Genomic DNA, 27,129 nt, shown 5'->3' on the forward strand with positions numbered 1-27,129 from the left:
AATATTTGGTCAAGGTATCCAGACTGCTGCAATTCTGTTCCTCCTGCAGCCATTCTTTCTATAATGGTCCTTAGTGACAGCTACTCAAAAGCACGGAGAGAGAGGCCTACAGCAGAGAAAATCTTCAGTGAGGCCGTGACATGACCCATCCCAGGAGTGCAGCCCTATGCTGAGCCATTGGATTCCTTTGGCTGTGCTAAAAGTTGAGTCCCCACTCCCCTCGCCAAAGACCCTCAGTCTTAGGTCTAGGGATCCTTAGGGGGAGGCTGGTCTACTCTAAGTAGTAGCGTCTAATTGGGGGCGGGGAAGATCCTCTGTTGGAGAGAATACATTTGTTTCCTTTTCAAGGATGTGGAGGAGGGGAGGAGGGGAGGAGGGGAGGAGGGGAGGAGGGAGAAAGAAAGATGGCACCCATGCATACAGTGGCCTTCACACGCGGCGGGATCTCTTCTCTGGAGAATGGACTGAAGTGAGTAGACTGGGTCCGGGGGGGGGGGGGGGGGGAGGCCTGGAACTAGTCTTTGAGCTCTGGAAACCACATGTCCTGGATTCAGTGTCAGCTCGGGCAGCACATTCAGCAATTGTGCTCTCTTCTATCCCAGTCTCAACAATGGTACGCAAGGCTCTCACACTTAAATGATTTTCTATTTAACTGTGCTTGGCCTTTGTGTAAGTACTCACAGGGTAAGAAGAGAATGTTGGATCTCCTAGGATAAAAGTTACAGATGGTTGTGGGCCGCCATAAGGGCGGGGAATAGAACCCTGATCTTCTGCAAGAACAGTTAGTGCTGTAACCACTGAGCCGCCTCCCCAACCCCATCAAAACTCTTTAAAAAAGTCAAAATACTTAAGGAGGATAAGATAAGCCAGCATGTATCGATAAAGAGATCCTGTGGTGCACAACGTGTGTATCTTAATTAAAGGGCTGTAGTTATTGCCAACGTTTTGTTGAAGGGGCAAAAGGGAAGGGGGAAATGGTGTAACTATATTATAATGTCAAAAATATTTTAAATGTCGAACATACAGAAAATTTAAAATAATTTCAGGTCATCATCTAAATACTCTTGATGTTTGTTCTTTTGTCACATATCTTCATTTTTATTTGTGTTTTTTGGAAGCATCTTAAGGATAGTTGTAAATGTCAGCATACTTCACTTGTGCACACATTCTTAACCAATGTCCAATATCTGCTTACTGAGACAGAATTCATCTATGATAAGAATGTACAGCCGGGCGGTGGTGGCGCACGCCTTTAATCACAGCACTCAGGAGGCAGAGACAGGTGGATCTTTGTGAGTTCGAGGCCAGCCTGGGCTCCATAGTGAGTTCCAGGAAAAGGCTCAAAGCTACACAGAGAAACCCTGTCTCGGAAGAAAAAAAAAAAAAAAAAAAAAAAAAAAAGAATGTACACCCTTTTGTGGTCTGGCAATCAACCCCAAGGTCTCATGCTTAAGAAATGCGTGTCTTCAAGTCACTATGGGTTACATTTGAACCGGTCTATATATCTGTGTGACCATGATGCCTATGAAAATCTAAACTATCACAGTTACCCTAGAGAAGTACCCCCCCGCTCCTCAGCCATTCCCACCCTTCACACAGCCTCCCTTCCTGGTACCCACTGTTCTGATTTTTTTCTGTGACAGATTTGTAGTACTCTTCTAGAGCCTTATTTGGCTAAAAGGACAGAGGATAGAAAAAGCTCCTGTGAAATTTGGAATGGCACACTTACTAGTTTGAAAAGGGTACACTTACTAGTATGCCATTCATCTACACATGATTTATCATTAATCATGTAAATGTCAATATTTGTTATGATTTTTTAGAGAATTAACACATCCTGGGTGTGTGTACTTTCTCCTTTCCTGAGACCCAGTCCTCTTTCCTCCCTTCTTCTCTAGGGGCAAACACAAACACACTGGATGGTTTCCTCACCTTATGACAATGTGTAGCATTCTCCTTCACGTAACTGAGATGATGACATTTGAATAAATGTGGACATTCACAGTGGAGAATCATTTCTCTCCCCTGCTGCTTCCCCACCACCTTTTTCCAAACAGCCCTCACCCATTCTTGGAGATTCCTCCTCTTACAATTAAAATACACATATACCAGCACGCACGCATTCATCCTGTAAGGAAATCAAAATGACTGTATCAGTGCTGGTGCAGCTGCGCCCTGCTCGCCACTCTTCTGCTGTCTGTTAGTGTGTCTTGCACTCGTCCCGTGCTGCTGTTCATAGAGCTGTGTCATCCTTGACAGCGGGGAGGCGTACATGTAATAAGACAAGCATCGTTACCACTGTGTGTGTCAGGGTGAGGCTCACACTGAGTTTGGAAGCACAGAGCTTTCGGAGTCCCAAAGCTGAGGAGCTGTGTTCCCATAAATGTGCCTGGAAGAACCGTGGATTCACTCCTCCTCGGGGTGGGGTTGCTGCAGGTGTACTTTCTCTGCCTTGCCTCTGAGATCTGTAACTTTCATAGTCAGGGGAAGATGAGTTTATATCTTAAAAGCAACCTCCAGAATATGTAAAGTAAGAAAGCATTCTAGGCAGAAGGTCTGTTGCATATCAAAATCGTGGATGTGGGGTTTAGGCCCCCAATAGTATCGTTTTTGGGTATACTGGGCTCATTGTCATGAATTTGCCTAATTTTTAACTGGGCACAAGCAAAAATTATTCTTCGTCTCCCGAGAAAGCTAACTTGACTCCAATATCCCTGGAAGGGGCTGGGCTCAGTCAGTAAGGTGCCGACTTCATAGGCAATGAAGACTTCAGCTTTGATCCCAATCCGCAAGTAAAAGCTGGGCACAGCAGCGCATACTTGTCACTCTAGCACTGGGACAAAGAGACAGGTGGTCCTAGGGGATTGATGGACAGCCAATCTAGCTGATTAGTGAGCTCCAGGTTCAGTAAGAGACCCTGTCCCCCAAAATTAGTCAGACAGCAATAGAGAAAGACACTCAACATTGACCTCTACACATGTACACACATATGCATATACTCCCATACACATACCTACACCATACACAGACATGTGCTCACCCGAGAGACAGCATACCTGTGTTTGGAACAGAATAAAACTCAACTGTTGTTTGCTGATGACACGACTCCTTAACCATCTTATTATATGTTTGTTTCTATAGGTTTTTGTTGTTTTGAGACAAGGGTCTCCTCATATGGGCTGGCCTCCCTCTCACTATGTAGCCAAGAATGACCTTGAACTCCTGTCTCCACCTCCCGAGGGAGGAATGTGGTATGGGGCTGGAAGCTAGGTGCTCCATGCACACAGGGCCAGCGCTCTGCCTGCTGAAACACAGTCCTCGCCCCCAACCTTCCTGTTATGCTAGTACTAATAATGTCATTATTCAATAATGTGTTTCTAAAAATTAAACCTGATATTTAAGGAGATTTGGGGTGTTGTTGGGGAAAAAAACTCTATCAGCCATTAATCCAAGCCTTCCGCCCAAATCATACAGACATTTTTATCGAGACTGAATATATGCTTCCCGAGTCTAAAAGTCAATAGTTTTAACCGAATGCTATCTACCCTCAAGCCTGAAATGTCCCTTTGTGCCAGCTTAAGCTTCAGGAACATCTCCGAGCTTTCCAAAGCCAGGAGCAGGTCAAGTTAGACTAATTGCTGACTTTTGAAATCGGGCTCGGGGAGGAGCTGGACTTAAGAATACAAATCCATTGCTCTTCTAGTGTTTGGCCACTGAACAGCTAGATGCCTTTGACAGCTGCCTCTCTTGTGCAGCCTCTCTGTCAGAAGCTCCGCCCCTTTCCTCCGAGCAGCCGGAGGAGGATCATTTTGAGTGGACAGATGTGAGGGAAGCAGCACCTGCTATGGCAGTGTCTCCTTGGTCAGAATTCCTGCTCAAAGAAGCACATTCATTTTACTTACTGAATCAGAAGGAGCAGAATAGGGGTGAAAAGGTCTAAAGCTCCAGGGACTAGTTCTGGAGGGCAGACTTTGAGGAAGCGTCTACTCCGTGGGCTTAGCTGGACCTAAACGGGGAGAGCCACTGGCAGCCTGGGTCATTATTCCCATTTTCGAGAGAAGGAAAACAAGGCAGAGGTGGGTGTGCTGAGAAGGTCAGCAACTATTAAGCGGCAGAGCTAGCACCCAAAGTCAAGCACCAGAGTTCTTTAAAGTCATATGCTCTCTCCCTCCCTCTCCCCCGCCCTCCCCATTCGATCCATATCTACATACTCAGATGCTTCTCATAGATTCAAATTGTTCAAAAGTGAATTTCTTACCTATGTGCCTGTTTATTCTTCTATATACCAATAATTGTTACCATAGTTTATGCTAGAAATGAAAACTCAGTAATTATAGTTAGGAAATAGAATGTGAAGGGAAAGGCTATTTTAGGATTTTGTGTTTTATTATCTGATTTGTTTTTGTTTTTGAGATAGGGTCTCACTGTGTATACCAGGTTGGCCTCGAACTTACAGAGATACACCTGCCTCCTGAGTGCTGGGATTAAACATGTGTGCCACCATGCCCAACCCTCAAGGAAATAAGTTTTTTTTAAAATACTTCTCTTGGGGCTGGAGAGATCACTCAGTGGATAAGAGCACTGACTGCTCTTCCAGAGGACCCGGGTTTGATTCCCATCACCCACATAGTGGCTCACAATCATCTATAACTCTAGTTCCAGGGGATCCAACACCCTCTTCTGGCCTCTGTGGGCACCAAGCATGCACCTTGTTCACAGCTGTACATGCAGGTAAAAACATCCAGACCCGTAAAATAAAAATAAATAAAAAAGATTCAAATACAATACCGTCCCTAAGCAAGAAGGTTCTATAAGTACAGGTTTCCATATGAATATCATTTAAAATTATTGCCCTCTGTTATAGGTGGCTTGCTATTTCAGATTGCCTAAATGCTTAGGATTCTGTTTGTAGTGGGCAAACATGACCATCACCATCACACTGTAAAAGCTTTCTGAGTAATATCCTGATTTGGCATCTCTCAAAACCATTTATGTAGCACAGATTTTTAAGAGTTGGTTCTGTTGTTTGACAAACCTTTAGAAGTATGCATTGTGTTAGCAACAGCCTGCAAAATCATACCTTGCCAGGAAGTTATTATCAGGGTCTGTTCCTGCCAGCGTTTGCTTTGGAGATACCTACTGCCTCCAAGGGCAGGGCTGTGTCCTCATTGTCAAACATCTCACACTGCTTTTAAATTAGGCTTTAAGTGGGACCCATTTTCATGTTCAAATATAGTTAACCCTGAAGTATTTGTTTCATCAAGTTACTGATCATGTTAAAATTTTTCTTAAATCATTTTACTTTCGATGCAGTGTTTTAAAAACTGAGGCAGAAATCCTCTTGATCTCAAGTAAAAAAAGGCCGAAGACTGTAAATAATCTCATTTGGATTCTTTTCTATGAAATGTGAGATCTTTACATTTGTGCATTCCTAGGTTATGCAACGAGTAATAGCCACTATAAAGCAGATGGCAGAAGCTTTTATTCCATCTGTGGCTATTTGTGTATACGTTTCTATCGCAAGTGAACACAATAATAAGGTCATTTGCTTCCTTGTTGCATTAGCAATGTTGAGCTTTGGTCCATAGCTCTACACTTTGCTGAAGTTGCCTTTCTTACTTTATGCTAGCGACTGAACTAGACATTAGAGATAATGGAGAAAACACCAGCTACTCTTGACCAAGACTTAAGGAGAATTTGCAAACATACAGCTATTTTTTTTTTCAGTGTGAGAAGGGGTCTATAAGTCTTGTCTGTGGAGTTCACATTTAGGGAGCGTTTCACCTGAGATGTGATTTATTTATGTATTTTTTTTTTAGGTATGAGTGTTCTGTCTGAATGCATGCCAGAGAGAGCTAAGGATCCCATTATAGATAGTTGTGAGCCACCATGTGGTTGCTGGGAATTGAACTCAGGACCCCTGGAAGAGCAGCCAGTGCTCTTAACTGCTGAGCCATCTCTCCAGCCCTGAGATGTAATTTAATAAAGAAGGTTGTCCTACTGTTCATTACTTCTTTGATTCTTTCTTTGAATGATTTCATATTCTTATAACTCAGTATATATGAAGAAGATATGCCACTGGAAAGGAAAAAAGAATGGATTGCAAGAGCTGGCAAATAGTGTTAACAGAAAACGAAAATGAGCCTAGGACAGTGGATTCTGCCAGGGAAGGGTTCACATCCATGTGGCAGGAACTGGTCGTCATGCATTTGACTTTTCAGCCAGCCCTTCGTGCACGAGGGGACATATTTTGGCAGAGCGGCTACTCTGTTTAATATACCAAAGGAAAAACATTCTGTCTCCCTGGAGCGAAGTTTATGTCAGGATGACCGTGTGCATCCATCCTCCTTTCAGGAAAATTACAGCTTGTAAAGTCCATGTCACCCTCCTCCTCCCTCCTCCCCTGTCTTTTCTCCTTTTTCGTTTATGAGGAAGCTCTACAGGTCCGGGCTCTTTAAGGCCACAGGTCTAGGAATTGATGCTCCGGGAACTCTGGTTGGAAACTGGAGTTCTTCAGGCTCCACTGGGCGGAGAGACACAGGCCAGGGTTTTGTTTGGTTAAGTACATAGAAGGGCATTCCTTTTGCTTACTGATAACAATGGGCTCTTTTGTTCCTCTGAGTTTGTGAATGAACTTGCAGCGTGAAGCCAGTCCCTTCACACTCCTGGAAGGCCAAGGTCACCCAGAATTCATCAGTGGATGGAGGAGAGTTCGTTTTGCATAAGTAGGATCTCCTTGGGGTTGTGTAGACACAGATCAAGTAAACCACAGAAATAGTGTTAGTTTATAGGTCTTTAGACTTCTAAATCAGTATCTTCAGGATGGCTATTCATAATTGATGCTAATGAAGTGTAAGTTTGTGTCATATATTGGACATTTTGTTTTGTACTTGTAAATGGCTATAGATACTATTTATAGCTTTATTTACCTTTCCATAAACTCTGTGGTTAATAAAAAATCATTTTGGAATCCACTGATGTATTTTCAATAAGCTCATCCACATTCGCAAGAACTAACTTAGCTCGTTCTCTCTTATTAACAAGACAGACTACCCAGAAAGGACAGACACTAAGACAGTTATGAAGAACCTTCAGACATTTAGGGAACCAGTGAAAATTGACTCCATTCCTCAAACTGTAGTGTATGGCAACCAAGGGACAGAAAACCAGGCGAGGAACCAGGAGGCGATTACAGGCCTCTGCTGGGCTTTACTGTTGAAACCTTGGCCTCCACTTCTGGGCGGAAGCAGTCTGTCCCTTACAGACTGCAGGACTAGAAGGCAGGGCTGCCTGTCACTTCTCCTGTCTCTGTTGAGTATCCACTGTGCACCACCATATGTCTATATACTTCGTGTGTTATTAGAAGTTCACATGAGCAAATACGCAGCTACTTTTACATGTATCTATGCTCTAAAATGAAACTACCACAAAATATCGTGGCCTCAGAATTTAAAAGGAGACTTACAATTAAACTTATTTTTGAACAGGTGTTTCAAAAGCCCTAATTACCTATTAAGATGTGTGCTATAATATGGACCAAAGCTTTCCTGTAATATTTTGAATATATTAACCAAAGGAAAAACTTGGAAAGCAAAGTGTACATACTAAAATAGAAATAAGAGCAGTGGATGAAACATTAGGGGACCTTTATTATATAAAGTTACTTTGAAACTAAATCTTAATCCCTCAGTGGTGTGGGTCACTCTTGTGACTCTGTGAACAAGTCTGGCAGCTGAAGAATGTGGCCATACCCTTTACAGAGCTATGCTATCATGCTGCAGCAGACTGTGGTGAATTCACATTTGTCAGGGCAAAGTGTGTTTGAATTCTGTTTGTTGTAGCCGGAAGGTTTCTCTGGTCCCGCCCGGACCCCAAGGTCCCACAGCCGCTTATAAAATAATCATTCAGAGGCTTAATATTAATTACCAATTGCATGGCCTCTGGCAGGCTTCTTGCTAGCTAGCTCTTATAACTTGACCCATTTCTGTTAATCTATAAGTTGCCATGTGGCCGTGGCTTACTGGTATTTTCACATCTTGTTTCTCCTGGCAGCGCTGGTGTCTCCGCCTCTGCCTTTCTTCTTCCTGTCTCTCTCTCTTCAGTTTCCTTCCTAGCTATAACCTGACTTGCCATAGGCCAAACGGCTTTATTTATCAACCAGTCAGAGCAGCACATATTCACAGCGTACAGAAAGACATCCCACAGCACTTTGTTATAGTTTAGAAACAAAACGCACCAAGCTAATTTTCTCAATCACAAAGCTATTCTCTAAAATCTTTTTATTTTTGTTAGATGAAGAATGACCTCAGGGTAATAAGTATTAAAGGAAAACATCTTGCTGTAGTTTAATGTACAGGGAAAGTAAGTTTTATAGTTTTACAGTCTGGTGGCCTGGGGTGCCCTGTCTACAGCCTGAGGCTCGACTAGAGACCAGCTTCTCTGATGGGAGCTGGGGTTCGGAGACAAGCCACCTTAAAGTGAGCTCCCTAGCACCTGCAGGCTGATATTCAAGTTAATGGTGGGGGGTGGGGGGACGACATGGACACCCACTTACTTAGAGAGGCGGGGTGTGCAGGGGTGTGTTGGTCAGACATCAGCTTGGGGACTGGAAGCTGTTCTCCTGTTTCTGTGTGTTACAAGGATTGGACAGAGGGTTCAGGCTCGGGGGTAAGTGCCTCTACCCATTGAGCCATCTTGCCTGCCATTTTATTCATCTTTTAGATTTCAGATTAATTACCACCTCAGTAGAACTTTCCAAATCCCCACCCCGCCATTCTCCTCTACACCTCCCATCAAAAAACTTTCAAAAAAGTTTGAGAAAAAGTTTCAAATACATGTATTATTTTTCATAGATGTAATTGTGGAAAAGATGGTGATTTGATTTGCTATGCTCCTTTATAAAATAAGATTCATAATTATATAATCACATCTTCAATTATAGCAATATTTCAATGATCATAAATACCATGATCCACACAGTAAACATTGTCATTTGATTGGTAGTTTATAAGCAGTGTCCATTTTTGTGATGGATAATGGATTGATTATCATCTTATTTCAAAATGGGATTTCAGACTAGCCACTGATTCAATTCAATGAATAGTTGCTGCTCTTGCAGTTTGGGCTGGGTGGTGTTCTGGGCATGTAGGATGTGCTAGTGAAGAGCAGACAAGGGGTGTGCCCCGGAGGAGAGTCTGTTCTAACGCTGGAGGTAAGACCCCAGATTGTCAAACACTGTGGAGGAAGAGAGAAGAAAGCAGCCGAGGGACATGGCAGCTTCTGGGATCGGGCTTTAGATTAAACTGGATGGGTGCTCAGCTAGGCTGGCCTGACACAATGCCACCACCTGAGTCCCTGCACAGAAGGAAGTTGTTTGGAGATGTTTTCATGACTGGAAAGAGACGAATGAAGGGAACTCCTCCCCCCCACACACACACCGGTAATTCTTACAGACCCAAAGGTGGTTCAGCTTTGAATTTATTATTTCAATCCTTCCAACTTCTATTTGAGGAGGAGAAGGCTACCATGTACCCTATTAGGGAAGAAACACACTTGATTGATTCAAAGGGATTTAAGTCTAAGATAAGCTCCCAGTGTTCCTGGAGTAGTGTGTGTGGAGCAATTAAGCATGTCTTTTGCAAGTGGCCTGCATTTGAACTCTAAGATACGGTTCTCCTTTAGAAATAAAAGTGCAGCTACATAGGGTCAAGGTTTATGAGAAGCGGAAGGGACTGGCATTGAACAGCAGAACTCTTGTGCATCGAATTCATTGTGCAGAGCATCCTCAGAAGTTTCTAACATCTGTTCCAGCAAGAAGAACGATGCTGATCTTTGCAAATGCATCACTCTGCTGTCTGCCTAACTCAGTCCAGGCAGAGCATTTTTTAGTCTCAGGAATATTATCTTTTATAGTGCAGTCCTATACCGGTGCTGCCTTTCAGGCAACTTGATACTGCCTCCAACTGTGCTGATAGTCATTTCTAAGACTGTTTATTTTAATTATGTGCATCTGTGCATGTCTGCATACGGATTTGTGCATGTGAGTGTAATGCCTGCAGAATCCGGAAGAATTAGATGCCTGTAGCTGGAGTTACAGGTGATGGTGTGTAAGCTGCCTGATGTGGTGCTGGGAACTGAACTCTGTAAGAGCTGCACTGCAGATTCTTAACCACTGAGCCATCTCTCCAGGCCGGGTGCAGATACTTACTTTCCCCTTTGAAGGTATAGTAGCTGAGTTACCAGAGGCAGCTACTTTCATAGTCTTAATCCGATGTGACCTTCCCATCAAAAGGCCCACCTGACATTTGAGGGCTGGATAGGATGGCCTCAGCTGTGTTTACTTTAAAACAGATGTGGCCATTCTGGAGAGGAGTCACACGGTGTGGTTATTGATGCCTATCTGAGGATGAACTGAGCATGTTCAGGCTTATATAGCATTGAGGTCTGTAGAGGCTAATCTGTTTCCACGCTTTGAAAGCCCACCATTTTCTCCCTGCTGGTGGGATGCCCTGGACATGGATGAAGCTGCTGGGGCTTCTGAGTTCTCACGCTGCAGCAGAGCTCCACTCCAAGTAACAGGCTCTACCTACAGATCTGAGGATGGGGGTTATCAGACTTGAGACTTACTCCCAGTTGATGAGGTCTGCTCCCGGGCACTGAGGGCAGGAATCCCTTTCGCCATATGCTTCGCTGCTGGGGCCAAGCCTGCTACCTGTGCTTTTCAGCTTGTTAGCACCTGGACCTCCACTTTCTACCATGCATGTCCTATGGGGCTTGTATCCTGCCTGTGGCTGTTGAATTCAGGTACTTGTGATGTTTCTCTGTTCCCAGGGCCATCCTGGGTAGCTCAATTTTAAACAAGGGATTGGCTTTCAAAATGGCACCTGGCCATGGCCCTCTGAGCTGGAGACCTGTCTCATCATAGAATTCATTGTCCCAGCAAGACCCACAACTGGAGTCGAGGCCATGAGAGCTGAGGCCATGAGAGCCGTGGGATTAGCCCAGTGGGTAGGACTGCCTGTTTCTTATCCCCACGCTCCCTGACCTTTTGGATGAGACGTCCGCTTCCCTCACTGTCAGAGATCCAAGTGGCTGGAACTGGACTTGGCATGACCATTTTCTTGTGGTATTTTGCGCTCTTGTCTCTCCACACTGTTCAACTGTCTGTCTGTCGTGTGTGTGTGTGTGTGTGTGTGTGTGTGTGTGTGTGTGTGTGTGTGTGTGTAGGCTCTTCCACTCCATCTCTCTTTGGAACCATCTATGTTTCCTTATTCTGTTTCTTCTCTTTCACTGGGTCACATGGGCTAGGTCTCAAACCCTGGACAAGTGGCTGAGGTGCCCATTAACTCATCAAAGCGGACGTTGGCTGCCAGATTCTCCCAGCATCCCTCGGTCTCTACCTGTTACGGAGCCCTCCTGGCTGGCATGCCCCACCCCCTACCCTGCCCTAGGACTGGGCTGCCCTTCCCTATATAATCCAACCATTCTTGTTACCTGGCTCCTTCCTCTACTCTCTTGGCCAGTCTCTTGGCCCAGGCTGCCCCTCTTGGCCCAGGCTGCCCCTCTTGGCCCAGGCTGCCCCTCTTGGTCGGCAGCTGCTCTCCCTGCTCCCCCATGGCTCAGGGTCATGACCACTCTGGACTCTCCCAGATGCCTCTGCCTCTGGCTATGCTCTCCCTTTTATCTATAATAAACTTGCTCCTCCACCATACCTAGGAGCAGTCATGTCCTTTCCTTTTTATTTCTTTTTTTCATTCAGTGTGGAAGACAGCTTCTCTGTAGCAGCGCTGTTGAGGGGGAAAATGTAAAATCATCCAAACTTTCAAAAAGATAATTTTCTGGAAATATAAAATGAAGTAGAGCCAACTACAAAAATTCTTAAAAATATAAATGTGATCTTTGAATTGTACATAGAAGATACATGGTGTGATATTTAATAGCACTCAGAAAAATACTCTTCAGGCAGGCAAGTCACTATGTGTTTGGAGACTGCAGGAGGCAGGGGCTGAGAAACAGAGCTTGGGACTGCCTCCGGGACTTCAGGCTGGCCTGATGACAGGGCTGTCCCCTGTCCATGAAGGCCAGCATGCAGTCATCCTCAGGCTCAGCTGTGGCAAGGGCCCCATGTGCCAGAGGGTCACCCAGAACGCTTCTCTTCAGTGACTCCTCCTTGGGAGAACCTCAAGGCCAGTGTGGACGTTGTTACAGAGCAGTACCCAGAGAAAAGCCCATTGGCTTCAGATCATGTGACCATGTGCTCCTGAGCCAGGAGCACCGACTGACTCTGAGATGGTTTCCGAAGATGCTGTCACAGGCCGGAGCACAGTGAAGCCTGTGATCGGGACTCGGTGACCAGCCAGGAAGCTCCATTTGGAGATTTTTAAAGATTGTGCCAGCCAGTGCCGAACTCACCCTCCTAGTGGCAGGGGTTCATGACGTCACTGGCAGGCCAGCAGTTCAGTGGGAAGAAGGAAACCTGAAACCCAGGTTGCCAGGCTAAGATGTCGCAGAGTCATTCACTGAACTGTGCAGGAACTGGAGGAGCCGGAGAGTGCGCACCCGCTTTCTGGGGTGGAGACTAACAACACTGGGTCTCAGGATTACACACTCTTCCCAGACCAGAGCATGTCAATTTTGTCCAAAGAATAAATACTAAAAAAGAGGGAAAGGTGACTGGAGGTGGGGGAGGGGAGTAAGAGAACCCAAATGTGTGTGTGTGGGGGGCTGTTCACATGAACACTGGTGCTAAAAAGAAGACAAGCCCCTAGGGGGTGGGGCTGGTGCAGTTTCCCCCTTCCACGTTAGCTTATTATTTATTGGTGGTGTCATTGTTCAGGTCTTCTTTAGGCAGCCAGAGTGTTCCAACAACACTGTGGATGTTATTTCCCTCTCATTTTTGAGAGAGAATTATTTTTTTTTCCCCAGAGATGAGTCTCCTACTTGGTTATCCAATACCAAAGGGTCCAATTTTTTATTCATATAAACAAAACTAAATGGTCTCAGTAGTTTGTAGCTCTATATTTATGTGTGCACATAGATGTGTGTGTTGTGTGTATATATAGAAATACACATAGAAATAATAATAACAAGAAAGAGGCCATAAATTTGAGGAGGAATGAGGGGGGATTTGGGAGGGACTGGAAGACTCAGGAGACCCAGGAGGGCTTGGTGGGAGGAAAGGGGAGGGGAGAGATGATGTAATTATGTTTTAATTAAAAATTTAAAAGTAAAGGAAGTGTCTAAGTGAGGCAAATGCAAGACGTGAGAAGAGACAGGCGGCACGCACTCACCCCGGTGTCCTGGATGCTGGAGGCAGGGCATGACTAATCCTAGGCGTGGCCGCTGGGCCTCATCCCAGCATCAGCATCCTTACTGCGCTTTCCTCTTGGCGGTGGCTGCATCTCCTCTCCATCACAGTGCTGCCCAGAGCTGTGACTCAGCACTGGGCTCCTCTGCTCAGCTGTCACTCAGTCCCTTGATTGCCAGGGTACAGAGCAGGAGGTGGGAGCCGCCGTGGGAGTGCTGGCTTCCTGATGGCCTTGGCTTTTAGGCGACTTTGATGTCTCCTGCTGTGCCAGTGGCTGGCTGCCTGTCAGTCCCAACAGTATTTCTGCTTTCCTATGTAGAGTGAAGGAGAAGTTGGCAAAATATTAGCAACATTTAAAACACAGTATTTCCTATTACTTCAGTAAATCTGGTAATTGCTTTAATGTCTATAAAATGTCTACGAAATATATATATATAAGCCTGTCTTTTATTAATTTGTTTTAGAACAGTTTTAAGCTGTTGGTAAGTTTTAATAAACTTTGTTTATTAATTTTATGAAGTCCTAGCTGCTGTAAGTCTGGCTGTTTCTAAAATTACACAAGTGCTTGTAACTGTTATCTTGGGCATGACCCCAGAGCTTTGTTTTCAATTTCAGTCTCACAGTGCCACCTACTGGACATACTCTATAAAAACAACTTTACAGTTTTGACTTGTAACTCCTCGCTGCCCTAGAATAGAAAAATCTACAGCAAAACTTAAGTGTCTGGAGTTTTATTTTGTTGAGACATGATCTGTGTAAGCATGGCTTGCCTTGGACTTCGGATCCCCCTCCCACAGCCCTCCTCCTGCCGGATCACAAGCGCCTGCCCTTGTTCTGGGCTTTGCACGCACAGTGTTCACAGCACTGTGCAAGCCCAAACAAAAACCCACAGCCTAAAGATCGTAGAAAATTTTGCTGGGCTTTCCTACACAGGGGTTCATTCTCTTGACCAACTGATTTTGCTTTGAAGGTATAATCTGTGATTGGTTTCCCATGTCCTTTCTAAGCTAAAAATAGCTCTTGTTAGTGTTGCTCGGTGATGTGTCCTTTCTGTGTGTGCCCTGGCCTTTTAACGCACACATGTGCATGTTTCCCTACTGTCCGTTCCATGTGTATGGGCCCACTAAGACTCACCACAGTGACTCAGAACCCAAGGCAAGACTGTCACAGTTGCCTGAGAATGAAACTCGCTGGTCATTAAACTGACAAGACTGCATTGGTGATGTCAAAGAGATGTTGACTGATACTGGAACACCTCTTCTTTAATGTAGAAAAATAATCAAACGTTATTGTGTTTAAATCAATGACTGCATGTTAATGCTGAGTGGTATTTTTTACTTAAAATTTTCTTTTTCACATAATATATTTTTATTACAATTTCCCCCTCCCCCAGATACTCTCCAGTTCCCTTACCCAGCCAACTTCATGTTCTTTCCCCCTTAAAAATGTCCAGAACATTAAAAAGCCAAAATCAACACAAACAAATAAAAACCAACAATACAAAATCAAAGAAACAAAAACCCCCGAAAGTAGTGTCTTCAAGATAAACCAAAAAAAAAAAAAAAATATGATCTATTTTGTGTTGGCCTGCTATCCCTGGGCATGGAGCCTGCCCTGGAATGTGATTGTCAGTATGAATGACACTCAACTGGAGAAAACTGATTTTCCCGTTTACCAGCAAATGTCAGCTGCAAACAGCTTCTCGGTTAGGGGTGAGGTTTCATGTTCCCTTCTCCTTCTCTGGGATTTGGTCTGTTTTGAACCCGTGCAGGTCCTGTGTATGCTCTCACAGTCTCTGTGAGTTCATACGTGCGTCAGCTCTGTTATGTCTAAAAAACAAACCCAAAAAGCTTTGGCTCTTCCAATCTGTCCCCCTCCTTTTCCACGTAGACCCTTGAGCTTTGAGGGGAGAGGTGGATGAAGACACCACATTTTGGGGGATGGGCTGAGCGCTCCAAAGTCTCTCACTCTTTACACATTGTCCAGTTGTGAGTCTCTGTGTTAATGCCCATCTACTGCATGAGGAAGCCTCTCTGATGAGGGCCGAGCGATGTTCTGATCTATGGGTATAGCAGTATGCTATTAGGAGTCATCCTATTGCTGTGTTTCCTTAGCACAATTATATAGTAGGTTTTCCCCTAGGCTCATGACCTGTCTGTTGTCAGGTTCCTGGCCACTTTCAGTGTCGGGTATGGGTTCCAGGGAATGGAATGGGCCTTAAATCCAAAAGTGGTTGGTTACTCCCTTAACATTTGTGCCGCTCTTACCCTGCTGTATCTTGTGTGCAGGTCACTGATGTAGGTCATAAGAGTTTGTAGCTGGCTGATATCAATGATTATCTTTCTCTTCAAGTAGCTTGCAGAGGATACCACTCAGCACTACGAACTCTACTCATATGAACTCTGGTCTATGAAACTTCTAGTAAGGCACCAGTTTGATTCTGCATATTTGGTACTGGTATCTTTAGCAATAGGGCCTAACCATTATATTGTGGAGAGTGACCAATAGACGTGGCAGTAGCCTATGATGTTTGCATGGTCTATAGGACCCCTTTGACCAACTCTGAATGGTAATTTTACTTACACAAAAAGATACATTTTGTTCACTTAAAACATTTTAATGAAAAATGGTATCAATATGCTATTTGTCATATCCTTGATAACCCAAAGATAGGAGATTCAAAATCATCTTTGTCCTTGCCCATCTTCAGTGTCCCCGTGACTTATATGGTGATAAACTCACGCATGGTAGCAGAACTAAGAATAGTCAGGAAAAAAGAGAAGAGTGAACAGGTGTGTGCTAGAGGTCAAAGATGAAAGCACACTTGGAAGAAACTCGGGGGGCAGGTGTGACCCCGGTGAGTGCCCTTGGTAAGGAAAGTGAGCAACTTTAGCCAGTTCTGCAGAAGAAGGAATTTCACTTACAAATGTATATTCACTACAATGAAACAGAGAAGAAAAGGCAGCTTAACCCTCTCTGAGCGCATGCACATTACTGTGCAGCAGATAAGTGGACGTATGGAAAGAGAGTAAATCCTGATGGTTTTCAACACAGCCTGAGAGATTAAACAATACACTGCCGTTTAAAAATCCTTGCCCCGTCGCCCCTGGAAAAAAAACATAAACAGTTAAAAAGCTTTTAACATTCTTTACTGCCACCCTGGTTGTCTGAAGACCTTTCTTTCTTATCACCATCTGCTTTCCAAAGGAGCGAACACAGGAAAACGTAAGTGTTCTTAATAGCCAAGATATAGTCTTGACTTGACTGCAGTTTATTGCTAGACATCCATGCTTAGTTCTGTGAGTTTGAATCTGCCAGGACTGGAATGCTTGCATGGTGGTTGGTGATAGTTCCCAGACGTTTGGGCAAATATAATACTGAAAATAAAGGCAAATTACCTTCCATTCCTGCTGGCTTGTCTAGCAAATAATTGTGTCGTATTTGTTTCTAAAGAATTTCAGGGAATTGGTTGTAGTCTTTGAAGTCTCTGAAAACAAAAGGATGAAAGAGTAGAGTTTGGCCACAGTGAAGGCTAACTGCAGAATTTCTCCTTGTTTAGCTTCAGAAAGCAGCGTCTGGTCTCGGGGTAAACAGAAGCATCCAGAAGCAGTGGCCTGACCAGTGTGTCTGCTCTGTCTTCAGCTCTCACTCTCCTGAGTCTCTAGTCCTAGGTCTTTCTGTTCGGTGCCTGCATCTCCCTGCTCACTCTGGTCCCTAGAGCATGTTTTATTACTACTAGCTGAAAAGAGTAAACTGAGGCCAGTTTGTGTCTTTCAAACGAAAGGTATATATAAAAACATCACTCTGTACATCCATGTGCAGGTTTGAAGCAAATCCTTAGATGCTTAAAAATGCCTCTCAACTTTTAACCACTAATTCATAACCATATTAAAGTCTTCTGGAAGGTAGATTTTCTGTCCTCTAGGTCATTATTATGAGAACATTTTGCAGTAACTAAGAAGTTTGCCTTGAGAAACCCAAGTACATTTCATACTATCCAGCTCTAACCCTCCCTTTAAAGACAGTTTTTCATGTGCTAAGTGCTTTTTACAGAGATAAAGTTGTTCTGGATAGAAACAATGGCAGTTACATTTCCCCAGCCATCTGTGCCAAGAACATGTCTCTACATGCGCACATTAATCCTTGTCTCAACAGCTCCCCCTCCCCTCCCCTTTCCTCCTCTTCCACTGTTCTGGGACCTCACAGCTCATTTCTGAACCCCCAGCAGTGGGTCGGTTTTCACTTGGACCATCTGACAAAGGCAAACCTCAGGACTGGGTTTCCTAAACCTTTGGGAGAAAACGGCCTGATGGTCCCTCACTGCCCCTGATGGTCCCTCACTGCCCCTGATGATCCCTCACCACCTCTAATGGTCCCTCACCCCAGCAGATGGTCCCTCACCCCACCTGACGATCCCTCACCACCCCTGATGGCCCCTCACCACCCCTGATGACCCTTCACCCCACCTGATGTTCCCTCACCACCCCTGATGGTCCCTCACCCCACCTGATGGTCCCTCACCCCCACCTGATGACCCCTCACCCCACCTGATGACCCTTCACCGCCCCTGATGACCCCTCACCCCACCTGATGATCCTTCACCCCCACCTGATGGTCCCTCACCCCACCTGATGGTCCCTCACCCCACCTGATGGCTTCTCACCCCACCTGATGGCTTCTCACCCCACCTGATGGTTTCTCACCCCACCTGATGACCTCTGACCTCACCTGATGACCCCCTGCTCTTCCAGCCTCCATAAAAGTATCTCCTTTATTTATAAGTTTATCTTTAAAATTTTTAATTGAAATGAACAGCTCCACAGTTCTCAGACATTGCTGAAAATGTTCTCTTTTAAACAGGTTTATAAAAGCAAGGAGGGTCTTTGTGGCTTTATCACAAAAGCTGGGAGCATTAAGAACAATCAGAGTCCTAACGCTGGGCCTCTTTGCTTTTAGTCTGGTTTTCTATGTTATGTTGATGAGAAAGATGCATGTGAGTCACGTGGTTTTTCCCAGTTCTGTCAGGCATGACCAGGGTACTATGAAGCTTTGTCATTTAATGAAGTAACAAAAAGATGTAATCAGTCTCTAGCCCTAAATAAGTGGCCATTCTTGCATATTTTTCAAATAGTTTCATTTTTCAAAATTTTTTATTAAATGTATTCATTTTATTTTGTGTGTGAATGTTTTGCCTACATGTATGTATATGTACCACGAATGTGCTTGGTGCCCATGGAGGTCAAAAGAGGGCATCAAATCTCCTGGAAATGGAGTTATGGATGGTTGTGAATAACCATGGTGGTACTAGGAATTGAACCTGGGTCCTCCGTAAGAGCAACGTGCTATCAACCTCTGAGCCATCTCCCCAGGCCATATAGTTTTATTTTAAAAGAAGTCATTTGTAAACTACATGAACAACATGGTGCCATACACACTAGACCCTTAAAACAGCTGTCTTGTTATTTTATTTGGAGTGTGTACAGCTTAGCAGGATGCATGCTATAAGCATCAGGGACATATTAACATAAGCTTAATGAAATATTTACATTGTTACATTTTATGTATTCTCTTTTCACACACATACGGGTAATCATGCATCTACACATTGATTTCAACATGCAGGTGTTGATATGTGCTTACAAGTGTAATTTTTGTTTGTAAATGATATACAAATTTAAATGAATCTTTGAGTGTGGTGGACTGTGTCATAATCCTTGAATTCAGTTATCGTCTGGGGAGAATTCTCACTGTCCTGGCGAATGCCCATTAAGAGTTTCTTAGTGAGTCCCAGTGGAGGGTTTTGATAGTACCCAGAATCCCCGTGCTCCCAATTCATTTTCTTCCTTCTTCTAGACGCCCCTGTACTTGGTAAATCACGGCGAGAGCGGACCAGTGAGGTGCAACAGGTGCAAAGCCTACATGTGCCCGTTCATGCAGTTCATTGAAGGCGGAAGGCGCTTCCAGTGCGGGTTTTGCAACTGTGTGAATGACGGTACGTGGTGCCAGTGAGGGCACTTTGTAAAAGCGTTTCATTTAAAAATAAGATGGCTTACACGCCTCAGCTTAGGAAAGACAGACTTTTTTGGGGGGGGGGTCGGGGTGGCACTACTTGTAACATCCCTAAAGAGAAGCCATTGCTCATGGAACTAGGTCCCTCTTACCTGTATGTAGCTGCAGGAGCCTCCCATGGAAACTGTGCTGTAGTTTTGCATAAAACTGACAAGTGTGATGGTGGAGGTGTGTCTCCTTCCACGGTGCCCCATTTGAATGCAATATGAGATTTTACTTCTTGCATTTACAGAAGATAAGTCCTAGAGACTTCTCTTTTGTCTCCTGGGCTTGTCCTTGAATTCATTGGTATTTAGGAAAAGCCCATATAACCAGGCGTTTTCCGTAGCTGTCTCTGTAGTGGCCTTCCTCACAATTGTCTAACATCAACATTAGCAGATTTGTGATAGGATGAAACGAAAAACACATCGAAAAGACATCATGATAATGTTCCTCCCTCCTAAATATTCAACATGAATGAGACGGTAAGAACATAGAATCTGAAACTTCTGGTTTTTTTAAAAGTCTGACTTTAGAAAAATAGTCCTGTTATAATCTGCTTCCTCACAGCTGAACTTGGAGACTGATGAGTGTTGGTTTCAAACCAAAAGGTACTGCTTTTGTGGTTTTTACAAAGGGAGATGCTGTTCTTAGCAAAATACTTAAAAGTATTGGTAACTTTCCCACATACTATTAACAGCATTGCACGGCCTTCTCTGGCCATCTCCAGGCAACAGGAGCTCTTTCGCGCAGAGGCACCAGGCCTTATTTGTCCAAGTGTTCAGTGTGTGAGTCATAAGTCTCGCTCTGCCTTTGGGTGACTTCCAGAACGTTGCTAGAAGTAACCTTCTGAGACATTTGAGTCAAATTAGACTTCAACTGAGATCTTTCGGGTGCAGTTTTTCCCTAATACAGTAATCTTCTACATGAGTAGGGCCAGATACTAGCAGATTAGCATGTGAAAGTCCAGGGCTGAAGATATTTCTTAATTAAGGTGTGACAAAGATCGTAGTTGAGAGCATAATCCAAATAGCCAGCATTAGCCTCTGTCAGCTATGTTAAAAATTCAAATAGAAAACCAACTCTTTAAAAAAGAGGTAATTATGTAGAGGCAGATATTTGGGTATGTTAGCTTGAAAACAGCAACACTTTTCTCTTTGATTTCCAAAATTATAAATATTCGTGGCCGTCAGTAACTTGTATATGGTCAAGAGGCTTTTAGCAAAGCTCTCATTCTGGTTGCATGAATATGAATATTGTGGTCTGTGGTTTTTTTATATGTGTAAAATATTTCATGACTAAAATGTAGTAATACATTATACTGAGAAACAGTAATGAGACAATCAACATTGATGAAAATTATTTATAAAATTATGTAGTTCCATAGATAGAATTCTAGGCAGATGGATTTCATCATTAAAAAAATCAAAATTTATATATGACAAAACTATTATAAACATAATTGAAAGGCAAAAATATCATGACTTACAACATATACAAGAGTCAAAAAGTAAGTTTAAAAAAGAGAAAACTCATTTTTCACATATTTCTAAGACATGCTGTCACAATAAAGATGCTGAGAACAGCTTGTGTTCTCTATCCTGACTCCTTCCCTCTATTATAAAATCTGAGAATTTGTTGGGTTGTCTGCTTGTGAAAACAAAGGATTTCCTGTTTTGGCTTGTTTTCCTTAGTTCCTCCATTCTATTTCCAACATCTGGACCACATTGGAAGGAGAGTGGACCACTTTGAGAAGCCAGAGCTGTCGCTGGGATCCTACGAATACGTCGCAACGCTGGACTACTGCAGAGTGAGTGTTGGCAGGACTTGAGCGTTTCTACGTTGATGCTGAGTTTCACTGAACAACTTCCATATGTAAAGACACGACTTGGTTCACAGACAGAGCATCTCCCAGAGCATGTAGAAGTACCTCAGACACAGATCTGACCTAACTCGTTAGCATGACTCAGTTCCTGCAATGCCCCCTGGAGTAATCAAGCTTAGAAATAGGGAACACTTCCTTTTGCTTGTTGAGAGAGAGTATCCTGTCTTTTTGTTTGTTTTGATTTGGTGTCTGAGACAGGGTCTCACTCAGTTTGGGCCTTGACCCTGCTGTGTGGCTGAAGGTGACCTTGAACTACCAATCCTCCAAGTCCCAAATGCTGGGATGATGGTGTGTGCCACCACTCCCAGATGTTGTACTGCTTCTTAACGCAGTAATTCCATCCAGGTCTCTGCCTCCTTTGGTTTGTGAATGACTTCTCTGCCGAGGCAGAAACTTACCCAGCATGCTTAGAGGACTGCTGCCTTGCTCACTATAGTGTGTAACCATGAGACTCATTTGACCACCTCCCATAATCTTCTCTGGCTTCTTTCTCAAAAGAAAAACAAAAGATAACAAAACTAACTTTCCTTATAAAGCCACTGACTGTGGGACACCACTACCATCACAGCGCTGTCAACGACTATGAAAGTCTCAACACAGAGACTGACTTTATCAGCTCTGCCTTTGTGTCTTTCCACTCATCCGTCATGAGTGCACACTCCCTGTCTGGCAAGTCCCTACTCCTTCTCTACTTCCTGACTGGATGGAAGTTTATTGTGAGCACATATTTTCATTTGTTTGTTCCAAGTGGTGCTTTCTGTGTCTTTGTCTAACTTAGGGGACATCTTTGTTTTTATCTGTTCCCCCTGGGGCAGTGTGTGTGTGTGTGTGTGTGTGTGTGTGTGTGTGTGTTCTCATAGATCCTGACACCTTGGGGTCCCTCTAGTCATCTTGTGACATTCCTGCATGTCTCACACAGTTGGGAGTAGGTCAGCACAAGTGGAAACAGGGGGTGGATGAATGTGTGTACCTGCAGATGTGGTACTCTGACCCTTTGTGTTGCACTGACAGACTCCAGCGTGAGTCCCCACGGTGCCTATTCTTCAGTCACAGCTGGAACTCCAGTGCACTCCTGAAGCATCAGGAGTAGGTGAAGACACAGGTCCATTCTGACTTCTGTCCTTCCTCTCCCGAAAATGAGTGCCCGCTAACATCTCACGTCTGGAAAACAGCCTCTGGCTGCAGGTTCCCTCCAGAGACTTATTCTAGAGCCCAAATTCATGTGTTGAGAGCAGATAGCAAGAAGATGTACTCAGATTAGTTTTTCTTTGCAGTTGGCTAAATCTTTAAAATTTTCAACTATTTTTTTTCTTTTTTTTTAAAATTTTTATTTTGCAATACAATTCAGTTCTACATATCAGCCACAGATTCCCTTGTTCTCCCCCCTCCCGCCCCCCTCACCTTCCCCCCAGCCCGCCCCCCCATTCCAATCTCCTCCAGGGCAAAGCCTTCCCCACAGACTGAGATCAACCTGGTGGACTCAGTCCAGGTAGGTCCAGTCCCCTCCTCCCAGGCCGAGCCAAGCGACCCTGCATAGGCCCCAGGTTTCAAACAGCCGACTCATGCAATGAGCACAGGACCCGGTGCCACTGCCTGGATGCCTCCCAAACAGATCAGGCCAATCAACTGTCTCACCCACTCAGAGGGCCTGATCCAGTTGGTGACCCTTCAGCCATTGGTTCATATTTCATGTGTTTCCGTTTGTTTGGCTATTTGTCTCTGTGCTTTATCCGACCTTGAAAAAAAAAGAAAAAAAAAGATATTTTATACTAATTTCAGTTGAGCAAATAAAAACTTGAAAGAAAAAAAAAAAAGAAAAGAGAAAGAAAAATTTAGGGGAAAAAATCAACCTTGGCATCATTTCTAGGTAGAGCTATGATCAACTCCCTCCTCCTGAAGTCCCCCATCCTGACTTTGAATGGTCCTATTAGGCTGGTTCTCATGTCATCTTTTTAGTCTAACCTTTTCAGGAATGCTTCACTCTCCATTTCCAAGACTCTAATGCTAAGCAGCTAGAGAGAGCCTGGGAACTGTTGGTCAACCTTTCCATGTGTGTCTCACCTTCCAGACTGAGAATCACACACTGTGTGCCGTGTTTTCTTGTTGACTCATGGATAGAGGACCACTGACTCACAAACAACTACTAACAGCCATTCCCTGGTCTGAAAATACCACCTACCCCAAGTCTGAAATATTTATAAAATGGAAATCATCATCTCCAAACACCACCCACAGACTTCCATCAAAACCAGTTTTGTGTCATAATGATTCATAAAAAAAAAAATAAAGTATCTTTTGAGGAGAAAAAAAAATTTTTTTCAACTAACATATCTAATTGTCTTATTGACTATTTTATGATTGTTTTAAACTAATTTATATAGAAATGGTTATTAAAGAAAAACCCAATGCTTGATTAGTTTGAAATGTTGTGAATTGTTTAACTTACCTGGTGAAAGATAAAACATTTTTGATACAGATGCTTTATGTCAGGCATCAAACATGTCTGGAAGTACAACTTACGTTTCAGTAGTTTCTTTGTTCTTCCTGCCATTGACAGAAGGAGACTCGGTACACAAAAGTAAGCATTTGGTGTTCTGATTAAATATAATAAAGCTGATGTAAGTCACAATGTAGAGTTTATCACTGAACTCCGTAGTCAGAGTATGAATCCCAATCATGTGCTGAGGCTTCAGGTCTCTGCCAAAAAGTGTAATTATTGACCTTATGCCTTTTTTCGATAGAAACAGAGGCGAGAGTCAAACCTATACCTGGAAATGGGTAGCTTCAAATTTAATGGCAGTATTCCAGAAGGATACTAAAAGGAAAATCTCACCCAGAAATCAAGAAGCCAAATAATTGTGACCTTTGGAGCTTCATCTTTTATCCAAGTAGTGTTTGTAGAATTTTTTCTACTTTTTGCTCTTTGGGGGCCCACCACCCAGCTCCCAAATAAATACATGAGTCTTATTCTTCCTTTTGAATGCCCAGCCTTAGCTTGGTTTGTTTCTAGTTGGCTTTTTTTTTTAACTTAAATTATCCCATCTACCTTTTTCCTCTGGGCTTTTACCTTTCTCTATTCTATATGTCTTTTTTTTACTTCTTACTCCGTTGCTGGCTGTGTGGCTGCCCCCGCTCCAGCATCCTCCTCTTCTCCTTTTTCTCACTCTCCCTCTTCTCTTCTTCTCCTTCTATTTTTCTCTCAGCCTGGCAGCCCCGCCTATTCCTCTCCTGCCCAGCTATTGGCCGTTCAGCTCTTTTTTTTTTTTTTTGGTTTTTTCGAGACAGGGTTTCTTTGTGTAGCTTTGCGCCTTTTTCCTGGAACTCACTTGGTAGCCCAGGCTGGCCTCGAACTCACAGAGATCCACCTGGCTCTGCCTCCCGAGTGCTGGGATTAAAGGCGTGCGCCACCACCGCCCGGCTCCGTTCAGCTCTTTATTAGACCAATCAGGTGCTTTAGGCAGGCAAAATAACACAGCTTCACAGAGTTAAACAAGTGCAACATAAAAGAATGCAACACATCTTTGCATCATTAACCAAATATTTCACAGCATAAATAAACGTAACACATCTTCAACTAATATCCCACAACAAGAGTTTATAGTAAATGTGCACTGTTTTATATAATCTAAAATGTAAATGAAGTAGAATAATGAGTTGACTTAGGGATTTGGATGTTGAAAAGGTGTTTATTTGCTTTGGGTGTATATTTTAATACTATATACACTGAAAAGAGAATTACAGAATCGTATTTTCCTCTGCATTTAGTTAATCATAATGTTGATTTTAGGTAATAAAATTAGCATTTGTTGAACACCAAGTGTGTCTCTGCCAGATACTTCTTACATGTGTGTTATATCATTTAGCTCAGTGAGCCCACATGTTGTGTGCCACATTGTATGGGGACAGGTGAGAGAGCTTCAGCTGCAGATCAAACAAACGTGCAGAAGGTGATGGTGGCACACTGAAACTGTGTCTGTGGGGTCAGAGCCCGATCTCCTGTCGGTATACCATGAAGTGTGTAGCCCGGTGCTTTACAGAAATCAGTATGGAGTTTCCCTGAGGCAAAACATTTCTACTATCAGCTTTTCTTCTTGAATAAAAATGTAGGGTTTTCTTTCAGTTAATTTTAATTCATTTTGACACTTCTTAGATACCTTGCATGTCCAAACAATTTGTCTCTGTACTGTAAGAAGTACCCCAAATCTGCACTATGATACACAGTTCAAAGGATATGCCAAAGAAGCATGTGCAATTACAGTATGAATGTAAACATGTTACATACTGTGAAGGAAGAATGGCCAAAGTGCTGTAGGAAAGCCTGGTCAGAAAAGTGTATAGCAGGAAGTGTCAAGAGCAGGTAAATCAGGAGCAGATAACCTGGCGTAGGGACACACACCTCTAATCCCAGCACCTGTGAGACAGAGGGGGCTCTGTAAATTCAAGGCCATCCTGGTCTAAACAGTGAGTTCCAGGATAGCCAGAGCTAGTGGGACCCTGTCTCAAAAAACAAAAACAAAAGTAATAATAAATAAATAAATAAATAAATAAATAAATAAACTATGAGCAGAGAACTGACTGTGGAGGTAGAAGTTGAAACTGCAGAGTGACCAAAAGTGGGTCACAGAGTCATAGATGATTCCGTCACTTCTGTTCCGGGGCTCTGAAGACATTGTTGATAATTGATGTGGACCCATTGTAAGCACTAAGATTGCTGGAGAGTATATTCCACTTTCTTCAAAAACTCATATGAATTCAAGTATTTTAATAGCACTATATGAAATAAACCATATTTACCACTGTCCTGGCTCAGGTCCGGGGACTCTGATTCTGTGTTGGAAGTATTTTGGAAATGGTAGCCATATTGGGAATGCATATTGGGGAATGAGAAGTGAATTGAAGATGTATTTTGAGACAAATCTGTCCTTTTATTTCCTACTGGGTTAGCATTGTGTTTTTGAGGTTTTAGATTTTTGTACACATTGTAAAGGAAGTTTTATAGAGCCTGGATTGACAAGCTTTTTGAGAGCTTATGTTACTTTAATAGTATTGGGGATAATTAAAAGTGGGGAGACAGTGGTTTCCATTGATTTCTACTGCCATGCATGCATACACACACACACACCCATACCCCCTCACACATATATCCCACACACATACCATTCATTGTTAGCAGTCATTGAAAACTCCAGTATAATGCTGTGCACTGGGCTCTGGGGACTCAATAAAGTGGTTCTCAGAAGATACTGTGCAGTGGGCCAGTTTATCTGACAGAAGTCTATCATGAGAAGGGCACATTAGAAATAAATATTGTAGCCGTAAGGTTCTCCACTCCTGAGTTCCTCCTGGTTCAGCTTCAAAGGCATAAAAGAACACATACTGGAGAGAAACTGTATGAATGATCAGTGTGGTAAGGCCTTTGTACATCCTAGTCATCTTCCAATGCATAAAAGAACATATACAGGAAAAAGAAAGGCAGCTTAGAGGCAGGCAGGAAACCCAAGGAGAGAGAAAGGAAGGAGAAAGGCGGAGTCTAGGGAGACACCAGCACCCCCAGGAGAAGCAAGTTGTGAAAGTACCGGTAAGTCATGACCATGTGGCAACTTATAAATAAATAGAAATGGGTTAAGTTAAAAGAGCTAGTTAGCAAGAAGCCTGCCATAGGCTATACAGTTTGTAAATAATATAAGCCTCTGTGTGTTTACTTGGGTCCAAGCAGCTGCAGGAGTGGGGGTGACAGAGATTTGTCTGGACCATGGAGGCCCAGGCGAGACCTGAGAAACTTAAGGCTACAAAGTATAGTGGTACAAGTAGGGTGAAAAATGAGCATTGCATCACAGCTCTTTTAAAAATCACAACTAGAATTGTCATGTGATCCAGAAATCAGGTTCTG

General features: G+C 43.5%; 1 protein-coding gene across 4 annotated transcripts in view; it reads left to right on the forward strand.

Moving 5' to 3' along the window:
• The window catches only part of Sec24d (SEC24 homolog D, COPII coat complex component), a 98,349-nt gene that overhangs the window by 33,504 nt on the left and 37,716 nt on the right, over positions 1–27,129 (forward strand). For all 4 annotated transcript variants that reach the window (XM_059266198.1, XM_059266197.1, XM_059266195.1 and 1 more), the window contains exons 9-10: positions 19,160–19,298; positions 21,049–21,164. In XM_059266198.1, coding sequence (XP_059122181.1) covers positions 19,160–19,298; positions 21,049–21,164 — 255 coding nt within the window. The remainder of the gene's footprint in view (positions 1–19,159; positions 19,299–21,048; positions 21,165–27,129) is intronic.

This window comes from Peromyscus eremicus, chromosome 6, assembly GCF_949786415.1.
Source record: "Peromyscus eremicus chromosome 6, PerEre_H2_v1, whole genome shotgun sequence".
NCBI lineage: Eukaryota > Metazoa > Chordata > Mammalia > Rodentia > Cricetidae > Peromyscus > Peromyscus eremicus.